Genomic DNA, 16,965 nt, shown 5'->3' with positions numbered 1-16,965 from the left:
CATATAGTGGTGTGATAGTCATAAGTATGAGGACTCAGCTTTTTCAGAACTTAACTACTGTGGCAAGAAGGTTTCTAAAACAGGTCAAAACTCACTTAACAAATGTCTCGCTTAGCAATGTAAATTTGGGGCTCGAGTGCAGTCATAATTAGAGGACTACTTGTATGTAGCATCCTGGGCAGTAGTCGGTTTCTGTTACCTTCAGGAATGGGAGCGCGCGAGGGCACACATGCAACGCTTCTGCACATGCGCAGAGTGTTTTTGATTGTTAAGATATTCATGAGCCAACGGTAACAAGATCAGCCAATGAATAGGAATAGCAACTCAGTTAGCCAATAGGAGCTAACCGCCTCTGAATCTGCGCAGAGAATCGAAACTGGAATTTTAAGCTTAAGGCTGGGGCGGGGCTCCAGGTCCACTCTGCACTCTGCGCTTGTCTGCTCTTCTGAAATGAAACTAACTTTCCTGTTTGTGCTTACTTGTAACTACATTGAAGAAGAACTCTGCTAATGGTATTGTGAATACAGTGTTCCCTCGATTTTCGCAGGGGATGCGTTCCGAGACGGCCCGCCAAAGTTGAATTTCCACAAAGTAGAGATGCGGAAGTAAATACACTATTTTTGGCTATGAACAGTATCACAAGCCTTCCCTTAACACTTTAAGCCCCTAAATTGTAATTTCCCATTCCCTTAGCAACCATTTAGTTTATTACTCACCATGTTTCTTTATTAAAAGTTTATTAAAAAAATATTTATTAAAGTTGGATGAAAGTTTGGTGATGACATATGACGTCATCGGGCGGGGAAAACCGTAGTATAGGGGGGAAACCGCAAAGTATTTTTTAATTAATATTTTTGAAAAACAGTGGTATAGACTTTTCGCGAAGTTCGAACCCGCAAAAATCGAGGGAACACTGTATATATATAATTATGTATATAAAGAATTTATTGAATCAGACATCTGTGTTTGTGTAAGTTTCTGGTTGTATTTTACAACGGAAATATTCTGGGGAATTCTGGGAGTTGAAGTCCAGATCTCTTCAAGATGCCAAGGTTGGGAAACACTGAACTATAAGACCTCCAAGGTCCCTTCCAACTCTGTTATTCTAATTATAAAATTTATCCAATGCATTGAGACGATCACGGACAGGGGCGGCATATAAGTCCAATTAATAAGTCCAATGAATAAATAAATAAATAAAATCACTTAAAATAATATTTTTTTGAGTGGGGGAGAAAGCAATTAAAGGTTTTGCTCATTCATTAAAAGAAAATCAAATTAAGATGTTCTATAGATGGCATCTCCCGCCAAATAGAATCGCCAAGATGTTTCCCAACATGTCCCCAAACTGCTGGAAATGTAAAAAAGAAATAGGTTATTTTTATCATCAATGGTGGGCTTGTAATAAAGCCAAATTATATTGGAAAATGATAGAAAAATTGATGAAAGAAATGACATCACAAGAGATAGAAAAACCCCCAGAATTTTACTTATTGGGTATAACGAAGCAGAAATATAAGAAATATATTTTTTATTTAGTTATTCATATTTTGACAGCGGCCAGGATAGTTTATGCACAAAATTGGAAGGGAGAAAATACTCCCAAGGAAGAAGAGGTAATAAAGAAAATTTTAGATTTTGCAGAGATGGATATGATGACAAGACGGTTGAACAATCAAGAAGAATCAGAATTTTATATTATTTGGAATAAAGTGTATACATGGATAAAAAAAAATAAAAAAAAATATAAATGCTATGGAAAAGTGTAAATATATTAAAGTGATTTTCTTTTTTTTTCTTTTTTCATTCTTTTTATTATAATGTCTGAACAAAATTATTCTTTTCATTTAAATTAGTTAAATTAGTATGTTGACTTAATGAATCAATAGTGTATTCTTTTTCTGTATAAAAATAGACTTCTGAGATGAGGGGTAATTGTAACCCCAACAATATGTTAAATGTTTGTATATTTGTCTGTTAATTTTATAAAGTTTATTTTAAAAAAAAGTTTTGTTCCCAAGTACTTCTAATTGCTTGGATTTATCCCATAGGGCTACTAACCGAGTGCCAATCTTTTCTGGGACTCAAAAAAAAACTTTGAATTTTTCCAGTTAGAATTGTTGACATCCTGTCGGCGCCAGATGCAATCAACCTTCTTCCCTGGTCATAATTGCGTTTTTTATCTGACATTCTTAAATTTACACAAAAATATCTGCGGAAATGTTGGAACACAGTGACCGATTCAAATTCATCACAATTTAAGCCATAATAAAATTGAGATAGGAAAATATTAAATTGTGCAGCAGCAGATAGCTTGACGTTGAAAATTAAATAGAAAGAAGATGTAGATTAGAATACTGTATTACCAAACATTATTTTACCAAGGTTGGGAAAAAAGGGAGTAGAGATTAAGAATGTTAAGAATGTAAAGCAACCTAAATACCTGCGCAACACGAAGTTTTTTTACGCACTAGAAATGTAATTAATGGAAAATCTATTAATTTTTTAAAAATAAAAAATAAATTTGAGACTTCAAGGGTTTTCAAAGCTGGCATATTTCAAATTGCAAAAAAGCCCCAACCCAAATAAAAAGTAAGGGCTACTTCTTCATTTACAGCTCTAACTAGTAACTAACCTTAGTAGTGGCTGAGGAATTCTGGGAATCAAAATCTATACCTGACCAACATAACCTTCTCTGTGGCAGCCCCGACCCTCTGGAACCAGCTCCCCCCTGAGATCAAAACTGCCCCCACCCACCTTGCCTTTCGTAAACTCCTTAAAACCCACCTCTGCCGTCAGGCATGGGGGAACTGAGATAACTTCCCCAGGCCTATGTTGTTTATGTATGGTGTGTTGTGCGCATGTTTTTAAATTACGGGTTTTTAGTTTTAATTATAAGATTTGTATTGTATATTGTTTTTCTATTACTGCTGTGAGCCGCCCCGAGTCTACGGAGAGGGCCGGCATACAAATTTAATGAATGAATGAATGAATGAATGAATGAATGAATGAATGAATAAATAAATAAATAAATATCTGCTTTATAAGTAGTCCTTAATTTACATAGAAATATAGAAGATTGACGGCAGAAAAAGACCTCGTGGTCCATCTAGTCTGCCCTACGACCCCCACCGACATTGGAATGTCTCTCACATGTCATTTCGGTGGTAAAGTCAAGCCAGACTGTTTTTACTACAGCCATTCGGCGAATACCTTGGTCGTTAAACATTATGTATCCCAGTGGGTGGTCATGTCCCACAGAGTCAGCCTTCTCCAGGTCCCGTCAACCAGACAATATCGTTGGGGGGGGGGCCTAAGGGAAGAGCCTTCTCTGTGGTGGCCCTGGCCCTCTGGAATGAACGCTCTCCAGAGATACGTACTGCCCCCTACCCCTATCCCCCTCCCTCTGCCGGCAGGCATTGGGGCTGTGAGTTACAAGATTGTCCCCGGCCGATATGAATGATTGAATGTGGATGAGTGCATAATGGAGTTTTAGATTTTTGCTAACTATATATATACAGTCTTCCCTCGATTTTCGCGGGTTCGAACTTCGCGAATAGCCTACACCACAGTTTTTCAAAAAATATTAATTAAAAAATACTTCACGGTTTTTTTCCTATACTATGGTTTTTCCCACCCGATGATGTCATACGTCATCGCCAAACTAATAATGTTTGCAAATAAATAACAAAAAAAATAATTATTGTTAATAAACAATTATGTTTATAAATATCAGGATCACTAAGTGTCTTATTCAATGGTGAGTACCAGTAATAATGGTGAGTAAATGGTTGTTAAGGGAATGGGAAATGGTAATTTAGGGGTTTAAAGTCTTAAGGGAAGGCTTGTGATACTGTCCATAGCCAAAAATGGTGTATTTACTTCCACATCTCTACTTTGCGGAAATTCGACTTTCGCGGGTGGTCTCAGAACGCATCCCCCGCAGAAATCGAGGGAACACTGTATATGTCTTTAAAAATAATTAGATTTCATATGTATATTATGTTTATTTCCAATGTTGTACTGAGTCGCTTCGAGAAGGGAGGCATAGAAATCAAATGAATAAATAAGTAAATAATTAAATGATCTCGTTGTGGCAAACGATCCAAAAAAGCGTCACAAATTGTGATCATGTGACAACGGGCCATTGTGACAGGCTGTAATGGCTCTCGGATTGTGATCATGTGGCCGTGAGGTGATGCGCTAGTCATAAGAATGAGGACCGGGCTTTTTTCTCTTCAGTACTTTGAAGAAGAAATGGATGTAAGTCGAGGGCACAATATAAGCTGCGTGTCTCCAACTCAAAAACAGAGTCAGCGAGATGGCCTTGAGCCTTGAACTGCGATGGGGAAGCAGATGTCACACAGACCCATATTGCAGGGGATGTGAGATGTTGCCCTAGGTCAGCTCCAGCACACACGCGCACACTAGCCAGCTGATTATCGCCCCCTGGAGGCTTTAGCGGTGGAAAAAAACAGCTCAACGGGCAAACCGGAAGTTCAGAAAAATAGACTTCCGGTTTGCCCGTTGGGCGGTTTTTCGCACCTCAGGGCTTCAGGAAGTTTCCCTGAACCCTCCGGAGTGCAAAAAACAGCACAACGGACAAAACGGAAGTCCGTTTTTCCGAACTTCCGGTTTGCCTTTGGGATGTTTTTTTATCGTCCCAGGCCTCAGTGAGGCCTGTGCGAATGTGCAGGGCAAGGGACGGTGTGCATGCCTGGGGGGGAGGGCAGGGGTGTGGGCACGTAAACGCACACTAGCACACGCACCCCTTTGGCACGTGAACCAGAAAGGTTCGCCATCACGGGCAAACCGGAAGTTCAGAAAAATGGACTTCTGGATTGCTTGTTAGGCAATTTTTCACACTCCAGGACTTCAGGAAGCTTCCCTGAACCCTCCAGAGTACAAAAAACAGCACAACGGACAAACCGGAAGTCTGTTTTTCCGAACTTCCGGTTTGCCCATTGGGCTGTTTTTTAACCGTCCCAGGCCTCAATGAGGCCTAGGCGCATGTGCAGGGATGGAGGATTGTGCGCATGTGCAGGGTGAGGGACGGTGTGCATGTGCGGAGGGCAGGGGTGTGGGCATGTAAATGCACGCTAGCACACGCACATGCACACTTTTGGCATGTGAACCAGAAAGGTTCACCATCACTGGTATAGGATTGCTTTTCTCTTTGCCAAAAAGGATCTTAAGCAATCAGAATCTCTTTATAATCATTCGTTTAACAATTGTTCAAAATTCCAACAGCACCGGGAAAGAAAAGTGGCTTATAACCAGTCCTCAAACTTACGACTATCCCGGAATCCTTACAGCCAACCTGATCAAAATTGGGGCATGTTGCAATCTGTATTAATAGATACAACAGTCACAATGAATCACATGATCTCCATTTGGGATCTTCCCAGACGGTTCCCCACAAACCAAGTCAAAGATAGAAGCTGGTTTCGCTTAACGACGGCACGATTCACTTAACAACTGCACTGCTTCGTCTAACCACTGTGGCGAAAAAGAGCAGCATCCAGCACTCAATTCCCGCCTTGCTTAAAGATATAAATTGTCGTGCCCAGTGTAGGCGTTAAGTCAAGGCTTTTTTTTCCTGCTGGTCAATTTCAGCAAAAATTGGTCAATTTCAACAAAATCAGTCACATTCATTCCTCTCTCATTTTTTTTGAATAATGGGTAATCCTTGACTTACAATACAGTTATGTTTAGTGAACATTTGAAGTTATGACGGTCATGAAAAAGAGGAACTAAGGACCGTTCCTCACATTTATGACCATGTGCCCCATGGTTCCCTCGATGAAAATTTAGATGCTCAGCCACCGACTCATATTCGTGATGGCGGCAGTGTCCCCTAGGTCATGTGATCCTCTTTTGCGATGATCAAGAAGAATCCGGAGTCGCTTAAGGATCGTGTTCCTAACTTAACGCCGTCAGTGATCCACTGAACAAACGGGGTGAGGAAGGTCAAAAAACGGAGCGGGAACTCCACTTAACGGATGTCTGTGATTTAGCTGCGGGGATTTTGCGCTCGACTGCAGTCGTGACTTACAGTGCCCCCCCTCCCACTAGCGGGGTGAGTGAGTGTAGGACTTACCCAGGCCCCCGTGCACAGGGAGCGTCTCCCGTTCCGACGTGTCCCATTGATGCCGGACACACGAGTTCTCTTCTTGTTTAATCCAGGATAAAAAGTCATGGGCAGACATGAGTCCCTGGGCGCCTGCGGGAGAGCAGAGGGGGATCCTGAATTCACAAAAAGGATTTGGGGACCTCCGCCAGCCCTCCAGAGCCCCCCACCAAAAAAAGGGACGGAGAAACAGACCAGCTCCAAGGCCACCAATTTATTTTATTTGTTGTAAGCCACCCTGAGTCCTACAGGATTAGGTGGCATATAAATTAATTAAATTAAATAATTAAATTAAGTTAAGTTAAGTTAAATAATTATTAAATTGAATTATTAAATTAAATTATTAAAATTTAAATTAAATTTAAAATTAAATTAAATTAAAATATTAAATTTAATTACATTAAATTTAAATTTAAAATAAATTAAAATTAAAAATTAAATTTAATTTACTATTAAATTAAAATTAAAATTAAAATTAAAATTAAAATTAAAAATTAAATTATTAAATTAAATTAAATTATTAAATTAAATTAAATTATTATATTATTAAATTTAATTAAATTAAATTATTAAATTTTATTTAATAAAATTTTATTTATAGGCTGCTCAAATCCTGACGGACTATGGGCGGCGAGTGGGAACAGCCACCCAGAGGTGTCAGAATCAGACACATTTGCACACGGAGCAATTGGCTGTGCATGCATTCAATCTACACAGCTAAACTAAGCCATTTTTTAAGAGGGGTGGACTCTTGACTCTTACAAGCATGAGAAATGGGGCATTCTGGGAGCTGAAGTCTCCCAGAATGCCCCATTAAATGCCTCTTAAAGGGGCTATGCTTGAACCCCAACTGTGTTAAACCAACCAGGCTGGATCATCCGATGGGTGTAAGCCACACAAACAAGCCATGGTTAATTCAATCCATGATGTTCTCTCCAGCGGCCAACCCAGTCCTTTCAATGGGTCGGGCTATCGTACGAGGGTCGCCCAGAAAGCAATGCACCACATTTTTTTTCCGCAGCGAAACTTTAGATATACGTTATTTGAACTGTCAGGAGTGCGTGTGTAAATTTCGCATTTCTTCAGACAGATCGCGTAGCTGCAGCCGTGTTTTGAAATGGCGTCTGTAAGTGATGTACATTATAAGCTGCGGAGAAAGAAACTGTTGGGAACATTCACCAACGTTTGTGTATACAGTTTATGGAGAATCTGCAGTCGACAGAAGTACGGTTAGTCGCCGGGCACAGAGGGGGAGGCCACTAGAGGTGATTGGCACAGTGCAGAAATGGCTTTGTGACCTGGACAAGGAATGGCACAGACAGGGCATACACGCCCTTGTGTCCCGCTGGAGGGAGGCCACAGAATGGGACGGAGATTACGTGGAAAAATAGGGAGAGTAGAAGACACATCCTTCTTTCGGGTGTGTAAGTTTCATTGTGTTCAATAAATAATTGTTGAAGAAAAAAATGTGGTGCATTACTTTCTGGGCGACCCTTTGTACATTGAAAATATCAGGCATTAAAAATATCGGTGCTATTAAAACTCTGCCATTTTTTCAACCCCCCCTCCCCTTGTGTGGGAGGATCAGAATTTGGGACCACAGCCCTCTGCCCTCTCGCCCATCACCTGCGCACGGGTCAGCCACCAGGCCTCTGTCCTCGGAGAAAGGACCTCCTCCTCCTCCGCTGAATGCCCCCTCCTGCTTGATGCGTGTCAGGATGTCCGGCGTGGAGGCCAAGGGTCCTGGGTTCGAGGGAGAGACATGACACCACTTGGAAACACAGCAGCCTGGGAGCCCCCACAGCATGGGGCGGAGGGCACCAGGCAGCCCCCCAACCCCCCCCGGCCCCCAGGCTCAAAAATTCACTTCGCTGGAGGGGGCAGGGAGGGGGCGTCCTTCCAGCGATGGTGAAGCAAGACACATTTGGGGGGTGGGCAAGGCCGAATGTGGGTATTGGAGTTGCATGAAGCAATGGTGCTTTTATTCAGTGGTTGGCTAGAAAGGGTGGACCAGGATTGGACAGTTTGCATTGGCATGTATATGGTTCTAGGGAAGGAAGGGAGGGAGGGAAGGAAGGAGGGAAGGAAGGAGGGAAGGAGAGAAAGAGAGAAAGAGAGAAAGGAGTTAAGGAAGGAAGGAGGGAGGGAAGGAAGGAGGGAGGAAGGGAAGAGTCAAGAAAGAAGGAAGGAAATAAAGGAGGGGAAAATAACAATAACAACAACAATTATTATTATTATTATTATTATTATTTATTAGATTTGTATGCCGCCCCTCTCAGGGCGGCTCACAACAATAATAATAACAATATAACAATATAACAATGTAACAAATCTAATATTTAAAAAAAACATCTAAAAAACCATCATTAAGAAGGAAGGAAGGAAGGAAGGAAGGAAGGAAAAGAGAGAGGGAGGGAGCAGTTAAGGAAGGAAGGACGGAGGGAGGAGTGGAGAAGGAATGAAGGAAGGAAGGAAGGAAGGAGGGAGGGAGGAGTGGAGAAGGAATGAAGGAAAGAAAGAAATAAAGAAAGAAGGAGGGAGGGAGGAGTGGGGAAGGAATGACGGAAAGAAAAAAAGAAAGAAAGAAGGAGGGAGGGAGGGAGGAGTGGGGAAGGAATGAAGGAAAGAAAGAAAGAAAGAAGGAGTGAGGGAGAGCAGGAGGAAGCAGGAATGCATAAAAGAATGGAGGAGGGGAGGAAGGAAAAAGAAGAATGTTAGAAGGATGGAAAAAAGGAGAGGGAGGGAGGAGTTAAGCGTGAAAGAGGGAGGGCGGAAGGGAAGGAGAAAGCAGGAATGACATTCCTGGGGGGGGGAAGGGAGGCAGGCAAAGATAAAAGAGAAGGAAGAGGGGAGAACAAGGGGAGGAAGAGAGATAAAAAGAGACTCGGAGAAAGAGGAGCAACTGGCAGAAAAGCAAGGAAGACGAAACGAAAAGCTTTGCTTTGTTGCGAAGTGTGTGTATGTGTGTGGTGTGTTGCGTTGTGTGTGCGCGTGCATGGGAGACCCAAACCTCACAATCTGGAATCAGGATAGAGCTGAAGGGGACCTCAAAGGTCATCTATTCCAACCCGCTAATCAACCAGGGGACCCTTACAGAATAACAGGAGGGACCTCGGAGACCATCTAGTCCGCCCCCCCATACCCTCTCAAACCAAAGCCCCCCCCACCTCAAATGCCCCTTTCACGGCCCCCCTCCCACCCCTGCCCCCACCTGTACAAGGCTCAGGGACCATGTCGCGCTCCTTCGTGCTCGGCGGCTCTGGGGCGCTGGGTTCAGGCGCTCCCCGCTCGGTCCTGGGGTGCCCCTCGGGCTTGGCGACGTTGACGCCTGGAAAAGGGGGAGGCGGTCAAAAAGGGATCTCGGCTGCCCCTCCCCCATCGACTTCTCCCACCTTGCAGGGTCAGCATTGCGAAACACTCCCCCCCAACCCCCCCCCCCCCCACCGGTCCAGCAATACAGGCAATCCCAGACTTACAACCAAGAGCTTCCGTTGTTAAGTGAGATAGGCGCTAAGGGAGTTTCGCCCCGTTTACAACCTCTCCTGTGGCGCTTCAGTCCCCGATTCACAACTACGACGGGGCCCAAACATCCGCTCATTGTGATGCGGTTGTTAAGGAAGTATTGCCACCCCTAAAAAGACCATCTTGTATTTATACCCTGAGACTCAGGTTTTGATACTTGACTTTTCTAGAACTCATACAACTTTGAGAACTAACCAGCTTAACCAGCTTGGAGTTTGGCGCCCTCTAGCTGCTGCTGTTGCTTTATGCTTTTCCTTTTTAAGAACTACATATTAGCAAATTGATTATGTCTAGGCTATTTTTTGTCCATGCATTATATGTTTTATTGCTTTTTAAATAATTTTAGGGGGTTAATTTATATGTGTTATGAGTGAATGGGACTATCTTATTTGTATTTTAACTAAATTGCATTTAAATTAATTATTAGAGTCACCCAACAATGGATGTTTACGACTACTGGAATGAATGGAATGGTGTCAATGGGAGTGGATGGGAAGGGGATGGTAGATGGAATGGGGTGGGTGGGTGGGATTATAATATGTATGAAGTGAATGGATATGGTATGGATGACATTTTTGGCACACCTGTCACTGGAGAGGCAAGAGGGGAGGGGGCACTTATCTCTGGGGTGGCAGAGGGTCAAAATATCCCGGTCTTGCTGGGGAGAGGCAGATATGGTGGGAGCCATGGAGCTAGCCGCTCCAGGGGAAGGAGGGATCGCTGCTTAGTAGCGATCCCTTCTTCCGACTCCATGAGCTCAACTCAAGCACTGGTGATGAGTGTAATTCTGGCCCTGGGCTCAGGCTGCTGCTACTCAATGTCAGGTCGGTGGTAAATAAAGCTCTCCTCATCCGGGATCTGATCCTGGATGAGGAGGCCGAACTGTCTTGTGTGACCGAAACCTGGCTGGGCCCGGAGGGAGGAGTTCCTCTCTCTGAAATTTGCCCAGCCGGGTTTCGGATATGGCATCAGCCTCGACCCCAGGGAAGGGGGGAAGGAGTGGCTATTATAGTCAGGGAGAGCCTTTGCCTGCGTAGCCTCATTGCTCCAGAGATTGCGGGTTGCGAGTCCCTCCTGGTGAAGTTGGACTTAGGGGTTTAGGTGGGATTGTTACTCACGTACCTGCCTCCCAGCTGCGTGTCAACAGCCCTGCCTGTGCTGCTCGAGTTCGCAGTCAGTGTTAGTGGGGGGTCAGAGGTCGACCCCGAGGTCTCTCCCTTGTGGGGTGCCTCAGGGGTCGGTGCTCTCCCCCCTGCTGTTTAATATCTACATGAAACCGCTGGGTGAGATCATCCAAGGGCATGGGGTGAGGTATCATCAGTACGCAGATGATACCCAGCTTTACATCTCCACCCTGTGTCCAGTCAATGAAGCAGTGGATGTGATGTGCCGGTGTCTGGAGGCTGTTGGGGTCTGGATGGGTGTCAAGAGGCTCAAGCTCAACCCCGACAAGACGGAGTGGCTGTGGGTTTTGCCTCCCAAAGACAATTCCATCTGTCCATCCATCAACCTGGAGGGGGAATTATTGACCCCCTCAGAGAGGGTCTGCAACTTGGGCGTCCTCCTCGATCCACAGCTCACATTAGAGAAACATCTTTCCACTGTGGCGAGGGGGTCGTTTGTCCAGGTTCACCTGGTGCACCAATTGCGGCCCTATCTGGACTGGGAGTCACTGGTCGCAGTCACTCATGCCCTCATCACCTCAAGGTTCAACTACTGTAACGCTCTCTACATGGGGCTACCTTTGAAGAGTGTTTGGAAACTTCAGATCGTGCAGAATGCAGCTGCGAGAGCAATCATGGGCTTCCCCAAATATGCCCATGTTACACCAACACTCCGCAGTCTGCATTGGTTGCCGATCAGTTTCTGGTCACAATTCAAAGTGTTGGTTATGACCTATAAAGCCCTTCATGGCACTGGAGCAGGTTATCTGCGCGACCGCCTTCTGCCGCACGAATCCCAGCGTCTGGTTAGGTCCCAAAGAATTGGTCTCCTCCGGGTCCCGTCGACTAAACCATGTCTGGCGGGACCCAGGGGAAAAGCCTTCTCTGTGGTGGCTCTGACCCTCTGGAACCAGCTCCCCCCCGAGATTAGGATTGCCCCCAACCTCCTTGTCTTTCGTAAACTCCTTAAAACCCACCTCTGTCATCAGGCATGGGGGAACTGAGACATCTCCCCTTGCCTATGTAGTTTTCTGTATGATATGACTGTATGTATGTTTTTATATATTGGGGTTTTTTCTTTTAGTCTTTTTAATGTAAAACTCTTATTTTTAGATTTTAATTATTAGATTTGTCACCATGTATTGTTTTTTATCACTGCTGTGAGCCGCCCCGAGTCTGCAGAGAGGGGCGGCATACAAATCAAATAAATACAAATACAAATAAATATTGCCCCATTTTACAGTCTTTCTGGTCATTAAGTGAATCCATGGCGGTTACTGTACCAGTCACACAGACGTTCCGCAAATCCAACTTCCCTGGTGACTTTATTTGTCAAGTGGTCGCAAAAGGAGACCACGTGACCAGGCGGGGGGTTCTTACTTACCGCCGTTTCAGTTGTGATGCACGCACAGTTTCAGGTCGCCAGCACGCATACACATGCATTCCAATGAGATTTTGCTCCTGCACCCACACGGGAAGCAAAATCTTGTGAGAGGAGGCGCAAGAGGGAGAGATTTCGGCGATATTTGTGCTTCCGCTCATAGCAAAAATATCACCAAAATCTCTCTCTCATGCGCGCATCCCCTCACAAGATTTTGCTTCCTGCGCATGTGTGTGTGTCTCAGTGAGATTCTGTGCATGCGCGGGAAGCAAAATCTTGTGAGAGGATGCGCAACAGAGAGGCTTCGGCTATTTTTTTTTCTTCCGCGCATGCGCAGAAGCAAAAAAAGGCCGAAATCTCTCTTATGCATGCTTCCCCACGCAAGAATTTGCTTCCTGCGCATGTGCCTGACCCAGTGAGACTTTGCCCCTTCGCATGAAGCAAAATTTTGCGAGAGGTTGCGCAAGAAAGACAGATTTCGGTGGGTTTTTTTGCTTCCGCCTATGTGCAGAAACAAAAATTTGCCAAAGCCTCTCTCATGCGCGCATCCCCACCTAAGATTTTGCATGTGCAGGAAGCAAAATCTTGCGAGAGGTTACGCAAGACCGAGAGATTTCGGTGATTTTTTTCTTCCATGCATGCGCACAGCCCCTCACAAGATTTTGCTTCCTGTGCATGTGCGTGTCTCAGTGAGATTTTGCTTCTGCGCATGCACGGGAAGCAAAATCTGGCGAGAGGATGCGCAACAGAGAGGTTTCAGCTATCTTTTTCTTCCGCCCATGTACAGAAGTAAAAAATAGCTGAAATCTCTCTCATGCGCACTTCCCCACACAAGATTTTGCTTCCTGCACATGTGCCTTACCCAGCGAGATTTTGCCCCTGCGCATGAAGCAAAATTTTCTGAGAGGTTGCGCAAGAGAGAATTTCAGTGATTTTTTTTTGCTTCCGCTTATGTGCAGAAACAAAAAATTGCCAAAACCTCTCTCATGCGCGCATCCCCTCGCAAGATTTTGTTTCCTGTGCATGTACATGTCTCAGTGAGATTTTGCTTCTGCGCATGCACAGGAAGCAAAATCTGGCGAGAGGATGCGCAACAGAGAGGTTTCAGCTATTTTTTTTCTTCCGCGCATGTACAGAAGCAAAATCTTGCGAGAGGTTGCGCAAGAAAGAGAGATTTTGGTGGGGGGGGGTTTGCTTCCGCTTATGCGCAGAAACAAACATTTGCCAAAATCTCTCTTGTGCGTGTGTCCCCTCAGAAGATTCTGCTTCCCGCACAAAATCTTGTGAGAGGATGCACATGCAAGAGAGATTTCGGCATTTTTTTTTCTTACACGCATGCGCAAAAGCAAAAATTGCCGATATCTCTCCTGTGCGTGCATCCCCTCGCAACATTTTGCTTCCTGCGCATGCACAGAAGTAAAATCTCGCTGAGTCACGCACATACGTCAAAGATGCAGAGCTGGGCGTGCAACTCGATTTGCTAGCGGTACACAGTGTGGCCCATACCGCTTACTAAGTGTGACCTTGAGGACGCAGCAACTGCCATAAATATGAGTCAACAGTCAACTGTATGAATGTTGGAGATGCTGCAACAGGCATAAGTGAGGAAAAACAAGTGAAAAAAATTTTTCCCCTTTTTTCAGTGCCATAACTTTGAGCATTCACTAACCGCCACAGCTATAATTCAAGGACTGTTTGGAATATGGCAACATTTCCCAAAATGCACGTTCAGGTAGTTCTTGATTTACGACCCTTTGTTTTAAGTGTCTCTTTGACCCTTCAATGGTGCCTTGAGGGGGGAAAAGTGACTTAGAACCGGTCCTCACACATACGACCGTCGCAGCATTCTTGGAATCACCAATTGCCATTTAGGCAGTTGACAACGAGCTCCTATTTACCTCAGAGTCTCGGGACTCTGAGGTAAATAGGTCGTCATCTGCGACTTTAAAATCAAATAAGGGCAGCTTCGCTTAACAACGGTGACGATTCACTTAGCAACCGTAGACAAAACCGACATAATCGAGCTGCAATGTTTAACCATGGACGTACTGATCCCAATAGGGCTTTGTAAGTCGAGGACTAGCTGTAAGGACATATAAAGAGACCGGCGGGCTGCCGATTAACCTGGTTATACCGAGTGCTAGCAAGGATTCGTAGTTCTCCTTCAGAAGATTGTTGTACAGGTCTTTCTGCCAGTCAGCCAAATTCTTCCACTCTTCGGCGGAGAAATAAACCGCAATGTCCACAAACGTAACCGGCATCTGCAAATTTAAACAAAAAAAAACACACACACAAAAGACTTCAAGAAGGACAAAAGGTAGCTTTCGCACCCAGACCCTGAATTTGTTCCGCCTTCCCAATCACGAAGTTACATCCCTGAATGTCCACCACTCCGGTCCTTCCCTGAATAATCTGGTAAAAAAGATGAAAAGAAAAATGAGACATCCTTCCCAGTTTATTGGGGGTTTTTAAAATTTAAATTTAAAAATTTTAAATTCCATTTTTAATTTTAAAAAAAATCTACTTTTAATTTTTCTATGTTCTCTTTTTTAAAGTGAAACATGACTTCCTTGCTAAAAAAAATACCCAAAATGAAATTAATTGCCAATCCAGTGCCAACTGATAAGGAGGAAAACGTACATTTTGGTCTTTTTCTTTCTAGTTGATATTTTAATTTTTAAAGTTTCTTTTTTATTATTATTATTATTTTTTCTTTTTAAGATGAAAGATTGTTTTGTGCCTAAGAAATTTGCTAAAGGTGAATTCCTTGCAAATCCAGTGACAATTGATAAATAAAAAAACAAGATACATTTTAACATTTTTCTTCCTAGTTTGTATTTTGATTTTATTTTTAAGATTTTTCTCTTATATGATTAAAAATTCTTTAAAATATTACAAATAAAAAATTCATTTCTAATATCTTTCTGTTTTTCATTATTAAAAATTGTTTCGCCAATAAAAAAATACTAAAAGTGATTTTATTGTGAATTAAATGACAATAGACACATTAAAATTATGTTGTTTTCCTTCCTAGTTTAAATTTTATTTTTTTTAAAAACACTCTTTTCAAGATTAAAGACTATTTGATTAGTAAAAGTAATCCAGTGAAAACTGACCAGTAGAAAATATGATACATTTTTTAAAAAAATCTTCTTCCTAGTTTGTATTTTTAATTTTCTTAAGGTTTTTTTATTTTTAAGATTATAATTTGTTTTCTTATTTTTTTAAAAAAATACAAAAAGTACATTCCAGCAGTAGAAATCCAGTATTGAATAATAAGTAGAAAAATATGATTTTTCTTCCCTTCGCAGTTTGCAGTTTTAATTTTTCTAAGTCTCTGCTTTAAAAATGACAAATGTGAATTCAATTTTAAATCCTGTCACAATTTGGAAATAGAAAAAAAATAGGAGACATGTCTTTTTTTAAAAAGAAAAAATGCTTTCCTAATTTTGGATTTTTCATTTTGCAAATTGTAATCTCCCACACACAACCATCCTCTGAGGTAAAATATGTCTAAGGTGTGGGGGGAGGGGAGAAAGGATTTGTCTCAAGGAAGCTTCTGTGACAGACCATAAATGGAGTCTCCCAGGGGTGGGTTGCTACCGGTATACCCCAGACCCCTGTTCCTGTAGTTGCAAAATTGGTACGCAATGGCTCGGGTGTGATCTTCACACCGCGCGGCACAATCATTTTTTTAAAAAAAAATTGTTTTATTTTTCTTCCTGCGCATGTGCGGAAACAAACTCTTGTGAGGGAACAAATTCACACGCAATTTCAGCAATTTTTTTGCTTCCAAACATGCGCGGAAGTAAAAATTCACCAAAATCTTACTCATGCTTGCGTCCCCTCACGCAGTTTTTTTGCTTCCTGAGCATGTGTGGAAGCAAAGTCTCATGAGGGGAGTCGTGCGTGTGATTCATCATGATGTGGGCACACAGCGCATTGTTATTCAGGTAAGAGCAATCCGCCCCGGAAATCTCCCCAGTGGAGAGACCACTAAATCAGGATTTGTGTCCCATCAAAAAAGTTGGAGGACCTTCGTCGATTTAAGTCTCCAGATACTTCGGGAAGGCAATTCCCATCCTACCCATCTGAGGGACCACAATTATGGAAGTCGTGGTCCCAACGCAACGTCTGGAAACCACCACAGGAGAGAAGACCACACAACTTACGGGACCGCCTTTTACCTCATATGTCTCAGTGACCAAAAAGGGCCCACAGAGTTGGCCTTCTCCAGGTCCCGTCCACCAAACAATGCCAGTTGACGGGGCCAGAGGGAAGGGCCTTCTCTGTGGCGGCTCCAATGCTTTGGAACCAACTGCCTCTGAATATCTGTGTTATCCCCATCCTACCGGTCTTCCGGAAAGCAATTAAGACTTGGCTTTTCCGGCAGGCCTGGGATCATGAATGTGTGTATGATATTAAGGGTTATTAATGCATTTTATTCTGGTGGTTTTTTTGCTATTGTTGTTATTTTAACCCATATTTTTATACTGTTTCTTAATTATTGTTATTTTGTAAACCGCCCAGAATCCAATTGGAGTTGGGCGGCATATACATCTTTTATTTATTTATTTATTTATTAGATTTGTATGCCGCCCCTCTCCGTAGACTCGGGGCGGCTCACAACACAATAAAACAGTTCATGACAAATCTAATAATTTACTATTTAAAATGTTTTTAAAAACCCATTAATAAGCAGACATACATACAAACATACCATACATAAATTGTATACGCCCAGGGGAGATATCTCAGTTCCCCCATGC

The 16,965-nt window shown here is 43.1% G+C and overlaps 1 protein-coding gene across 2 annotated transcripts in view; it reads right to left on the bottom strand.

Moving 5' to 3' along the window:
* The window catches only part of LOC139153037 (zinc finger protein 282-like), a 32,569-nt gene that overhangs the window by 11,357 nt on the left and 4,247 nt on the right, over nt 1-16,965 (bottom strand). The window contains exons 3-6 of one of the 2 annotated variants that reach the window (XM_070726557.1): nt 14,527-14,608; nt 9,342-9,458; nt 7,757-7,873; nt 6,101-6,223 (exon numbers count right to left, since the gene is read on the bottom strand). In XM_070726557.1, the coding sequence (XP_070582658.1) occupies nt 6,101-6,223; nt 7,757-7,873; nt 9,342-9,458; nt 14,527-14,608 (439 nt within the window). Of the gene's footprint in view, nt 1-6,100; nt 6,224-7,756; nt 7,874-9,341; nt 9,459-14,330; nt 14,458-14,526; nt 14,609-16,965 lie in introns of both variants that reach the window. The other variant, XM_070726556.1, reaches the window with a different exon arrangement.

Source organism: Erythrolamprus reginae, chromosome Z, assembly GCF_031021105.1.
Source record: "Erythrolamprus reginae isolate rEryReg1 chromosome Z, rEryReg1.hap1, whole genome shotgun sequence".
Classification (NCBI taxonomy): domain Eukaryota; kingdom Metazoa; phylum Chordata; class Lepidosauria; order Squamata; family Dipsadidae; genus Erythrolamprus; species Erythrolamprus reginae.
The sequence above is the reverse complement of the archived record's forward strand: the minus strand, read 5'-3'. Positions and strand labels throughout refer to the sequence as shown.